The sequence below is a fragment of the Cydia strobilella genome, chromosome 12 (assembly GCF_947568885.1).
Source record: "Cydia strobilella chromosome 12, ilCydStro3.1, whole genome shotgun sequence".
NCBI lineage: Eukaryota > Metazoa > Arthropoda > Insecta > Lepidoptera > Tortricidae > Cydia > Cydia strobilella.
This window is the reverse complement of record NC_086052.1, coordinates 2,686,393-2,698,620: the sequence shown is the minus strand read 5'-3', so window position 1 is coordinate 2,698,620 and position 12,228 is coordinate 2,686,393. Positions and strand designations below refer to the sequence as shown.

The window sequence follows — 12,228 nt, the reverse complement described above, 5'->3', positions numbered from 1 at the left end:
CGTCAAATAAAACTTGAACCCCATACAAACTTTCATCCCCTTTTTAACTCCCGTAAGGGTTACATTTTTCAAATAGCTTCTTACCTCTTGTACACTTTATACATGCAACCTGGTGGGCAAATTTCAACTTTCTGTCTTTTGTAGTTTCGGCTCTGCGTTGATGAATCAGTCAGTCAGTCAGTTCAAGACACACGCATTTATATATATATATAATAGATAGGTGATTCTGTGAGGGTCACATGGTTTATCTCTAACTTATCTTCATTTGGTCGTGCTCTCAGAAACTGACGTTTTGTTCACTGAGATTCACGAGGTTGACACATTTTACTGAAATCAATTTAATATTCTCTAGTAACCTAAGATAGCACAGCTAATTTAATACAAATCTTTATGAGAAACGGTACACCGCTTGCGTGACGTGTGCGGGCGAGATTTACGAGGTAGGTATATATTCCTACGTAAGTGCTTTTTAGGCTTATTTTGGTCCCTAATTGTGAAATGTTGACATGACTTACTTCAAATTAGGTCCGGAAATACTACGTATCCGGTGCGATGTGTGAAGATGATTATGTAAAGGAATTTCATACAAGCCTAAGCAACCTTCTTTTGTTTTAACAGCAGCCGCGGCGCGCGCGCGCCCCGGCGGGTTGGTCAACGACACCTTCTCGTAACTCATGAGGCCCTGGTACCTGCTCCGCGCTAAACTCAATGTTTAGTCAGTTTTTTTCTCGATTTTAGCCATCGTAGCCTATGGATATTGTTCATTGCAAGTTTGAGAAAACACTATACAAATCTCGGACGAGAAACGGGGTTGCCAGCCGCGTATGCTTATTCGACCTCGCTACGCTCGCTCGTCTATATCTACTTGCCCTGCAACCCTTCGTTTCCCGGCCTCTATAGTAATGTACTATTTTCAAAAATAGTATAAAACAATAGTACATTATTGTCGAGGCTCGGAAGTAGCTACTTGCTGGCTGAGGATTTGTTTTAAACGGACGACCTTGGGAGTCCGTTTAACTGAATCCGAAGCCAGCAAGTAGCCTTCCAGCCGAGTCATATATAGTGCTTTTCTCAAAAATGGCGCAATAAACGCAAATATAATAGAAATATTTTACAGAAGTAACATTGTTGTGTATATATTTTCACACAAAAAAGTAAAAAGATTTGCTTTGCCGCCGTTTTATTTTTTTAATTAAAAATGGAAGTGTATTTTTTTGCTGAAAATACGCCAACCTATTTGAGACACCTAAATAGTCGCGGTACCAACATTATAATAATAAGTACTGATCATCTGTTTGGCTGTTTAATGGACCTATGCCTTCATTTGATATGGCCACTTCAACTTTTAAAAAGTTTGAAACTCGACAAATAATGGAATTTGTATGCAACATTGCAGTCCCGAAATCGAGACTGCAATGTTTTTAACTTTTTAATTTTTTGACTGACCATAAACTACGCACTTCGCGACCTACTTTTTAACCGGCAACGTCGACTTTGCCGTCCATTTTTGAGAAAAGTCGTTTTCCACTGTCTGTCTGTCCCTATGTATGCTTAGATTTTTAAAACTACGTGACGGATTTAGATGCAGTTTTTTTTTAATTTAACTACCCGTGCGAAGCGTCCCTAGTATAAAATAAAACTCAAATTAAAATACAAAATTTATTGACTAATAATTATAGTTAGGGTCGGGCGGGTGATGCGGGAAGGACGGGTGTCCGAAGGGCGGCGGGCCGCGCGGGGGGAACTGCGGCCGGAAGGAGGGCGGCGGCGGGCGCCAGGGCGGCGGCGGGCGCGCGCCGGGCGGCGGCGGGCCGAACCCGGGCGGCCCGAACGGCGGCGGCGGGAAGTGGTGGAACGGCGGCGGCCCGGGCGGCGGCGGGGGACCTGAATCGGATATATAACAATACAGTTTGTCAAAGGACTGTCTCATTTCAAATATAGACAGAGTTAATCATACTATCTTTGTCTTACACTAGTACTAGCACCCAAAAAACAGGATAAGTAAAGTATAGTTTTTTAAGGTTCCGTACCCAAAGGGTAAAAACGGGACCCTATTACTAAGACTCCGCTGTCCGTCCGTACTTTTTAGTATTTGTTGTTATAGCGGCAACAGAAATACATCATCTGTGAAAATTTGATGACGGACAGACAGACGGACAGTGGAGTCTTAGTAATAATAGGGCTAGTAATGTACCCCCCATACAATAATAATGTATGTATAATGTATGTTGTATGTGTGGGTCCCGTTTTTACCCTTTGGGTACGGAATGATAAAAATGAACCATCATAAGGGACCATCATTCGACGCGCGACGTTCAGTATTCTAAAGTAAGTACAGAATACAAGTATAATTTGTAAGGTTACCTGGAGGCGCCATCGGCGGCGGCGGCGGCGCGGCCATCGGCAGCGGCGGCGGCGGGCGCTGCAGCGGCGGGCCGGGCGGGCCGGGCGGGCCGGGCGGCGGCGGCATGGGCGACGGCGGCGGCGGCGGCGCCATGAGCACGGGGCCCATCAGCGTGGGCGGCGCGTCCGCGAACAGCTGGTGCGGCCGGTCGGCGTGCGACAGCGGGTTTTGGGCGGCGAGCAATCTGAAATCAAAGAGTGGATTACTATCCCAAAAAACCTGGCCAAGTGTGAGTCGGACTCGCGCACGAAGGGTTCCGTACTATTTCGAAAAAAACGGCAAAAAATCACGTTTGTTGTATCGGAGCCCCACTTAAATATTCATTTTATTTTTAGTATTTGTTGTTATATCGGCAACATAAATACGTAGGTATTTATCATCTGTAAAAATTTTAACTGTCTAGCTATCACGGTTCGTGAGATACAGCCTGGTGACAGACAGACGGACAGCGGAGTCTTCGTAATAGGGTCCCGTTTTTACCCTTTGGGTACGGAACCCTAAAAATCGAGTTAGAATTAAATCAATATCCATACTAATATTATAAATGCGAAAGTCTGTCTGTCTGTGTGTTACCTCTTCACGCTTAAACCGCTGAACCGATCTAGTTGAAATTTGCCATAGTTTGAGTCCCGGAGAAGATCATAGGATAGTTTTTATCCCAAAAAATCATCCCTTAAAAGGGTCAAAAGCGGGGTGAAAATTAATTAATGAATTGCCTGATAACTTGTGTAAGCAATTAAGCATATGCTCAAATTGAATGATTGCCATTAGACTTTATCCAGGCGCTATTCTTACTCTAGTTGCGGCTACTAAATCCACGCAGACGAAGTCGCGGGCAAAAGCTAGTGAATAATGAAATAATAAATATTAGGGGACATCTTACACAGATCAACCTAGCCCCAAACTTAGCAACGCTTGTACAATGGGACCTAGCTATGGGTGCTAGGCGACGATATACATACTTTTATATAAATACAAACTTATATAATCTCACCTCTCAGCGACCGAGCCGTGCTTCTCGCCTTTAACGTCCTTCTTAAACGCGTACGACACAGATATGGGTCTGTTGCAAAGGTACTGGTTGTTCATGGCCTCTATAACCGCGTCGGAGGCCTCGAATGACGCGAAATTATACCTTCTGAATGGGGTTGGCCGGTCGAAATAATTAGCAGATGGCGCCTGCATAGACCCTAGACCCTGTCAATCCCTAGAATTGTGTAATTTTTTTGTTTTTTTAATGCCCTGGATGCCAGCTCTTTAAGCCAAATCTCATAGAAAAAGGGGCAAGCTATGATGGAGCCATCTCTGCAAACCTTTGACAGTTGCCAACCCCATTTATATAAAATCTCACCTCTCAGCGGCCGAGCCGTGCCTCTCGCCTTTAACGTCCTTCTTGAACGCGTACGACACAGATATGGGTCTGTTGCAGAGGTACTGGTTGTTCATGGCCTCTATAGCCGCGTCGGAGGCCTCGAATGACGCGAAGTTTATGAACGCGAACGCTTTTGAGTTGCCCGTCTCTGGGTCGCGCATAACCTGTAATAGATAAGAAGCAAGTTACTAATGTGAAGCACCAAGGTGCGAGATCTGGGCGACGTCATTATCAAGCTTAAATGGAGTTGGGCGGGCCATGTTGCCAGGCAGTGTTGGCAGGTGGACCAAAATGTTGACGGATTGGTGGCCGCTTTCGGATGAAAGAAGCGCCTGGCGTCCGTTGGCTCGTTGGGTGGATGACGTTCGAAAAATCGCGGGACACTTTTGGATGAGACTAGCCCAGGACCGGGATAAGTGGCGTACACGAAGGGTTCCGTACCATTACGCAAAAAACGGGAAAAAAAATCACGTTTATTGTATGGGAGCCCCATTTAAATATTTTATTCTGTTTTTAGTAGTTGTTGTTATAGCGGCAACAGAAATATTTACATCGTCTGTGAAAATTTCAACTGTCTAGCTACCACGGTTCATGAGATACAGCCTGGTGACAGACAGACGGACAGCGGAGTCTTAGTAATAGGGTCCCGTTTTTACCCTTCGGGTACGGAACCCTAAAAATCAGGCTGAGGATATTGTCTTGCACAGTGAGTAAGACACAATTGGGCGTTTTCTAAAATAAATATTCAACACCTGATTCTTTTAAATCTGGACATTCTTGGGCTTATTCTACTCAAAATCGACAGCATTCTCCATCCTGTCATTGAAAAAAGATGTCCCAAAATGTTTATTACATTATGTCACGAATTAGTGTGAAAAAAAATTTCATTTGTATGCTAGTGATTTTGAGTTGAAAGAACCCAAAAACACCAGAATCTGTGAGAATCAGGTTTTCAATATTTATTTTAAAAAACGCTTAAAAAAAATTACACATACATTATTAATTTATTATTTTTTGTAGTGAGTACATTACCTTTGGCGTTTGTAGAATGACCCCAAAAGCAGAGAAGGTGTCATAGAGCAATTTCTCATCCACCTCCGGATCTAAATTACCGATGAATACATTCGCACCCACATCAAGGTTCTTCTGATGCGCTGATGCTTTATTTACTCTGACCGGCTTGCCATAGAGTTTTATCATATTCATAACCTGTAAAAGAAAATGAATTTGTATTATTTCTTCAGAAACTAGCTTCCCAGGTGGCAAACAAGCAGGCTCACCTGATGTTAAGCAGTCTCCGTGGCATATGTAAGCCTGCAACTATAGAGGAGTTACAAGCGCGTTGCCGACCCTAACACTCCGCACCCTTGTTGAGCTCTGGCATTACTACAACACAACACTATGAGTAGTGTCTGGTGTTATTTGTAAGACTGTCCCCAAATGATTAGTTCCTTTATTTATTTTTTATTTATGAAACATGTTACCTTAATGGCATAGTCGGCATCTTCCTCGCCCATAAACTCCACAAAGCCATATCCTTGATGTGTCTGTGTGACGCGGTCTTTGGGCATGTGCACATTCACTGTAACACATATGAGAACACATTCATTTGGGTGGAGTTCTTATGCATACTATAATACTATAAATGCGAAAGTACTGTGTTTATCTGTGTGTTACCTCTTCACGCTTAAACCGCTGAACAGATTTAGTTGAAATTTGGCATAGAATGTTTGAATCCCGGGGAAGGACATAGGATAGTTTTTACGTCGGAAATCATCCCTAAAGAGAGTGAAAAGGGGGGGTGAAATTCAGAGATTTTATTGCAATTACACTTTCTCCAGGCGCTAAACTTACTCTAGCTGCTGTTACTGATTCCACGCAAACGAAGTCACGGGCAAAAGCTAGTAACTAGCTACTATATAAAGTGCTAAGGTTAGCTAGACGTTCCAAATGAGCTTTGGTTGACAAAACACAAAATAGGCCAGATACACATTACATACAACTATCCATTAGGCCTTAAGTTCACCATTAGTACTTTATTTATGTATTTGTGCAATGAAGTAGAAATAAAATAACTAACAATCTCAGGTCACTAATATCTTATATTGAGTATACCTAAGGATTACAATTCCTCACATATTTACATTAAAAACTGGCATACAGTTAATAAATAAAATACTTCAAGAACTATACAAAAAAACCTTTTTAACTCTTTGTACGATCAATTAGCAGATCTGGGTGCATACAATGGTTATTTCTGAGAATTGTATACCCACAACCTTAGCTTCAACATTTCATGGGCACTGGTGCCACTAGTGTAGCAAATTATCAAAATCATTACAAGTTTAAGTATCAAAGTACTCACCAACGGGCCCTGACTGGACGAAGAGCTCCCACAACAAGCTCTCCGAGACCCTATCATCAAGTCCTCCGACGTATATTGTTGCATCTAAAAAAACAAAAGTTGTCAAGTAAACCTTATTTTAGACGTCATGTGGGCGTGTTTTAATGTGTCCCCTTGGCCCTTGGTGGCTAAGCATACTGTAAGAAATGGAATTCGCTGTAATAACCAAATAGCCCAATTTTTATGCCTAAAGTAACATAGTAACATAACCTATACGGACCTATAAAATGAACACATAATTAAGGGCACCGGTTTATAATTTTAACAAGTCTATTGTAAATGTAAAGTTTTACTAATAATTAGCGTGCTTACCTTGGTTTCTTTCTGCAATTGGCCCTGCTGCCATTTTATTATGACATTAAAATCGGCGTCTGATGCAGCCGCCATACAGCGCGATGACGTGCGTGACGTTTACTTGACGTCTGCTTTTTTTTCTACAAAAATAAGACTATAATAAGACGTTCAGAAATTGAAACATTTAGTTAAAAAAATGAAAATTGAAAAAATACATAATTTCTTACTAATTTTACCAAATTTTGAATAGCACAAGAAAAGAGTCACGATTTTTATTGATTTTTGTTCAAAAATACTAAAAATGTATTATTTTTTAACAAAATTGTTTTAAAAGTAATTTACCACAGACAATTTGTACTTTTCAATCCATTGATTTTCTGTTCATAACTTGTTTACATTTTGGCGCAATCTGTGCATTGATTAAGCCGTCTGTGGCTCGAGCGGACGTTCATGTTCGTCCATAATAAAACTGTCGGTACTTTTCCGCAACAACAAATACAAAAAACGTAAACAAACAATTCTAAGTAAAAATGCAGAGTGCTTCGGATGTGATCTCGTCGTTATTTTGGTTTAAAGACGAGGATAACGATGAACAGAAAGACCCTGATATCATAGAACAATTTGTGCAATACGTTGAAGATTTTAGTTCTCAATACGGAAGTGAAATCAGTGTATCCTATACCGCTTTCAATCTTCGCGGTCCACCGTCGAACTTTCCTGATTATGGTGACTATCCTCAAGCTTTTGTGATGGTAAGTTCTGAAAATCAAGTTTAAAATACGACATTCCAACTTTTAATTATTGCTCTTCTATTCTTGATTTTCACAATAAAATGACGCACAGGCGTTCCAGTTTTGTAGAAAATGCAATCACGTGCCGAATCTCACGTGAAAACTTGGATTTCCCCGTCTGAAAATATAAATTAAACAGTAGGTATTATTAAAATTGCAAAAAATAAAACATTTCTCAGCTTAGCTTCAAAATAATATTCCTACACATAATTTAAACAAGTTTGAACTATTCTTGCGGTTTAAAATATTTCATAAGTTGCAAGACTTGCAAGGTGAAATTTAGTTAAAATCCTTTCAAAAAATGTATTAATTTCAAAAAGTATGTTTATCAAATTGTATGTGTTTACTAAACAACGAGTTGTGTTCGGAACCAGAGAACTTACGGTACTTGGTGGGAAGAAGCACCATCAGCTCAGGAGGACTACATGCCACAAAACAATAGAAGCATTCCGAGCCAGGATTTTGTTGGTTAGTATTTTATAAGTAAATTTCATTACTACCTATGTTTTATAGGGTTCCGTACCCAAAGGGTATAACGGGACCCTATTTCTAAGACTCCACTGTCCGTCTGTCTGTCACCAGCTGTTGCCGCTATAACAACAAATAATAAAAACAGAATTAAATAAATATTGAAGTGGGGCTCCCAAATAAAAACGTTATTTTTTTGAGTTTTATGCGTAATGGTACGGAACCCTTCGTGCGCGAGTCCTACTCGCACTTGTCCAGTTTTATGTGGGTTTTATATTTCATTGATCTTTCACCTTGAATATCCCATTTTTTAAACTCCTCTTCCCACAGAAGTTTCGTTCGAGAAAGCCGTATACCCAGTTGAGGTGTCCGTGTTCGAGACATACAATCCCGGTGCACTGGTTCGCATCTGGGCCCAGGGTCCGTCCATGTGGTTGCTGCTATGGGAAGGTGAACCGGAATACGCTGGGGATAGGCCAAGGATTTTCAGCCCTCCAATAAGACAGATTGATGTATTAACAAGGTTAGTAGCTGAAATAGTCTCATTATAATTTGAATCATAATTTCTAGACAATAAAGTCAATGGTGTTTCGGATCTTAGGACCCTACGGCTATTGCAGCGCCATTTTTTTTTATGACAGTCTCTATGAAGGAATAAACTTTTTTATTATCCTATTTGTATGACTTCGAGTTTATTTATAGTCATAATGTATCGTACCCTCTACCGCCCTTGTTGTTACCTAGTTTTTATTTATTTTTTATACCACGTCTATTGCAATCAAGCATACGGCCCGCCTGATGTTAAGCAGTTACCATAGCCTATGGACGCCTGCAACACCAGAGACAATAAATTATTTATTTGCAGTTAAAGGGTACAATAAGTGTCTTAGGTTAACCCTTAAATGCATATTGTTGACAAATGTATACAAAGCATTGGACAGCTCGCAGATTCAACAGAAAAAGCTTAAGTTTCTGAACGCACCTTTAAACCAAACGCCAAATAGTAGTAGTGATTTTTTAAATCATGCATTTAAATGTTTCTTCAGCTGTTGATCCCTAATCCCTATATAGCCTGACAGAGTATTTGTTAGACACAACAAAACCAGTAAAATGATATAGATTTTTTTGTTGAACCAGTCTTTGAAAAATGTTGCAAGTTTGTGAGGTGTCGACATAGTTTATACTATAAATAAATAATAAATAAATACATATTATAGGACATTCTTACACATATTAACTAAATCCCACCGTAAGCCCAAGGAGGCTTGTGTTATGGGTACTCAGGCAACAATATAAATAATATATAAATACTTATATACATAGAAAACACCCATGACTCAGGAACAAGTATCTGTGCTCATCACACAAATAAATGCCCTTACCGGGATTCGAACCCGGGACCATCGGCTTTACAGGCAGGGTCACTACCCACTAGGCCAGACTGGTCTTCATACTAAACAAATTCTATTTCTTCCAGAGTGCTAAGATTGGAGTTCAACCACAAGCTGCTTCCGTACTACACGGAACTCGATGCCGTATTGTTGAAAGGGAGAGAGCCTTGCAAGTTCCAAGTTAAGAACAAACTCATGTGTCCGTCGCTGCTGCACAAGATAAATGGGCCTGTTATGGAGAAGGGTAAGAAAAATGTGACGTTTTCAACCAAAAGGTACCACAACCACATTGTCGCTTGTCGATAAGGTTGATTTCTAATTGAAGCTATATGGAAATAGCGCCTTACTGACAAGCTTTTGGTTGAAAATGGCACAAATATTTAAATTTCTTTTTATAATCATCTTCCTGGACATTTTGTATTAAGAGGGCGCATAAACACAGGAAATTACGCAGCGTACTACTTAGGCGAATAACACGCGAACGCGAAGCGATGCGGCGCGGGGTGAATCAATCCTTTGATACCTACAGAAGTGTCCTTCGACGTGGGCGATCTCATTGCGAACGCGAACGCCTTGGGCCCGCCGCGCTGCGCCGCTTCGCTTCGCGTTCGCGAGTGGTCGCTTACGTATACAGGGTGGAAATAGATTTTGGGTCAGCGAGGGCAGCTACCAGATCCCGTATTGCTAGGCGAAAATGGTCTTAGGAGACCTTCCTTCGATTTCAAATTAATGAAGATTGGCGTTTACAGATTTTGGAAAAAACATACAGGATGCGAGAAAACGGTCATTTTTGACAAACTTTTTTTTTTGATGCCAATCGATCCCATTCCTGTCCAGGATCAAAAGCTTGTATGGGACCAAAAAGAAATTTCCGGCTAGAAAAGCCATAAATTGAGAAAAACTTTCCCCATACAATGTGTATGATGAAAATGAAAAAAGTTTTTTTACATGTATTTTTTTTTATGTCAATCGATTTTATTTCTATCCAGTATCAATAATTCCCTTGGGGTCAACTCTCGGTAATGTACAAAAAATCCAGAAATTAAAGAAAACTGTTTGTACCAATAAAAATGTTATAGATACATAGAAATCATCAATAACTCGCAAACAAAATATCCACATCACACAAATATATTCGTTGTGAAATATGTTCCTTTTCCAGGTTTTCACGAATCATCAATGTTATTTAAAAAATCCAAATGTATCTATTAATCCAGCGTTGATGATTAATTTGAAGATAAGTCGCATTTCCTGAAAGTGCAAGCTAATATGAACCTTAAATCAGAATGGTAAAGTTAAAATTATAAATTGGCGCGTATGTGGCCGATAAATTATAAACTGAAATAGATATGACTAAAGAAAAAGTGACCAAATCCAGAGAATTTGAGACGGGTACCACCGTGACTGGCCACCGGTGGACTTGAAGTGTTCAGAACGTTAGCCGCGTAAGCTAAAGACGCGAGTTCGATTGCCGCCTCGGCCACCGGTGGACTTGAAGTGGTCAGAACGTTAGCCGCGTAAGCTAAAGACGCGGGTTCGATTGCCGCCTCGGCCACCGGTGGACTTGAAGTGGTCAGAACGTTAGCCGCGTAAGCTAAAGACGCGGGTTCGATTGCCGCCTCGGCCACCGGTGGACTTGAAGTGGTCAGAACGTTAGCCGCGTAAGCTAAAGACGCGGGTTCGATTGCCGCCTCGGCCACCGGTGGACTTGAAGTGGTCAGAACGTTAGCCGCGTAAGCTAAAGACGCGGTTTCGATTCCCGCCTCGGCCACCGGTGGACTTGGTCACTTTTTCTTTATAATAAAAATTGAAAAACGTAAAGACGGTATTTTATTAGCTTTATCGTATGTTGCGTATGATGTAAGAAGTTATTTCTAAGTCACCTTGACATTATAAATAGAAGTCTGTAGTTCTAATCACCTTATGAAAGTAATTAGGCAATTAGGTGGGTGTAATATTCTAAACCTGCAACATACTGATGTTTGTAGTGATAGGTATGAAATGGAAACGTCGAAAGACGTCATTACTTCATTAGGTATATAATAATAATTATACGTGTTCTGGTTCTATTCTGAATATTTATTTCTTCTTAGGGTTCCGTACCCAAAGGGTAAAAACGGGACCCTATTACTAAGACTCCTCTGTCCGTCTGTCTGTCTGTCTGTCACTTGGCTGTATCTCATGAACCGTGATAGCTAGACAGTTGAAATTTTCTGTCTGCCTGGTGACAGACAGACGGACAGCGGAGTCTTATTAATAGGGTCCCGTTTTTACCCTTTGGGTACGGAACCCTATAACAGTGAGACTTCTTTAAAAACACAGATCTAAATGTGATAAAAATAGTTTGATTTGTTCCCAAAGTTGTGGTAGGTACAGTCAAAATATGGGTGCACACATCATACTCAAATTAAGAACTATGGCCACTATGGGACATATTTTTGAGAAGTTATATACACCCATATTTTTACATTTGACTGTACAAGAGTTCTTCACATAATTAATTACACGAACGGGTCTACCGCGATTTAATTTCATTATTTTTACCTTTAATCGCCAACTACACAAAACCGCAATAGCTGAGCACTTACTGACAACTGAAACTAATCACTCTATTGAGCTACACAAACCCAAAGTCCTCTCCACCGAGCGTTACTATTATCCTCGGATCGTGAGAGAAGCTATCGAAATTAAAAAACACCCGAAAAATTTCAACAGGGAAGACGGGTACAAATTATTGTCAACTTGGGGACCAGTGATTCAGATGTTGAAACCGAGGGATCTATCTTCGGACCCTCGGATATTGTTAGTGTTGCGTGTCGTGCCGCGGACAATAAACATTAAACAGAAACGGGTGGAATAATTTATTTGTCTACCCCGAACATTTATATATACGAATGTCGGGTAGTTTAGTGTTGTTTACCAATATCTCATTTAACATTTTGCTGGGACGTCAGTCTTCCGTGACCACAGCTAGTGCAACCTAGCAGAAACGTGGGAATTAAAGGTAAAAACAATGAAATTAAATCGCGGTAGACCCGTTCGTGTAATTAAAAGTATTCAAAACGCGAAAGTTTAAGAGGCCGGTGTCGATTTTAGTCGCAAAA

At 40.6% G+C, this 12,228-nt stretch overlaps 2 protein-coding genes across 2 annotated transcripts in view; one reads left to right on the top strand and one right to left on the bottom strand.

Annotated features, from left to right (window-relative positions):
- Positions 1-1,645: 1,645 nt before the first annotated feature.
- On the bottom strand, positions 1,646-6,617 carry LOC134745750 (splicing factor 3B subunit 4). Its single transcript, XM_063679826.1, has 7 exons — positions 6,493-6,617; positions 6,142-6,225; positions 5,261-5,358; positions 4,809-4,985; positions 3,756-3,940; positions 2,365-2,588; positions 1,646-1,884 (listed from the first exon to the last, which is right to left on the bottom strand). Exons 1-7 carry the CDS (start codon positions 6,524-6,526, stop codon positions 1,667-1,669), a joined length of 1,020 nt encoding a protein of 339 aa, XP_063535896.1. The 5' UTR covers positions 6,527-6,617; the 3' UTR covers positions 1,646-1,666.
- A 262-nt stretch (positions 6,618-6,879) lies between these two features.
- The window catches only part of LOC134745960 (F-box/LRR-repeat protein 4), a 47,647-nt gene continuing 42,298 nt past the window's right edge, over positions 6,880-12,228 (top strand). Inside the window, exons 1-4 of the mRNA XM_063680109.1 lie at positions 6,880-7,226; positions 7,640-7,733; positions 8,064-8,256; positions 9,211-9,368. Of these exons, the coding sequence (XP_063536179.1) occupies positions 7,005-7,226; positions 7,640-7,733; positions 8,064-8,256; positions 9,211-9,368 (667 nt within the window). The 5' untranslated portion in view covers positions 6,880-7,004. The remainder of the gene's footprint in view (positions 7,227-7,639; positions 7,734-8,063; positions 8,257-9,210; positions 9,369-12,228) is intronic.

Excerpts from the sequence above, each read along its gene's own strand:
- LOC134745750 (XM_063679826.1), bottom strand. The coding sequence starts at position 6,526 with ATGGCAGCAGGGCCAATTGCAGAAAGAAACCAAG. Across the intron at positions 5,359-6,141 it reads CGTCCAGTCAGGGCCCGTTG|TGAATGTGCACATGCCCAAA; the intron begins GTGAGTACTTTG and ends TATGTGTTACAG. Across the intron at positions 3,941-4,808 it reads TCATTCTACAAACGCCAAAG|GTTATGCGCGACCCAGAGAC; the intron begins GTAATGTACTCA and ends TATCTATTACAG.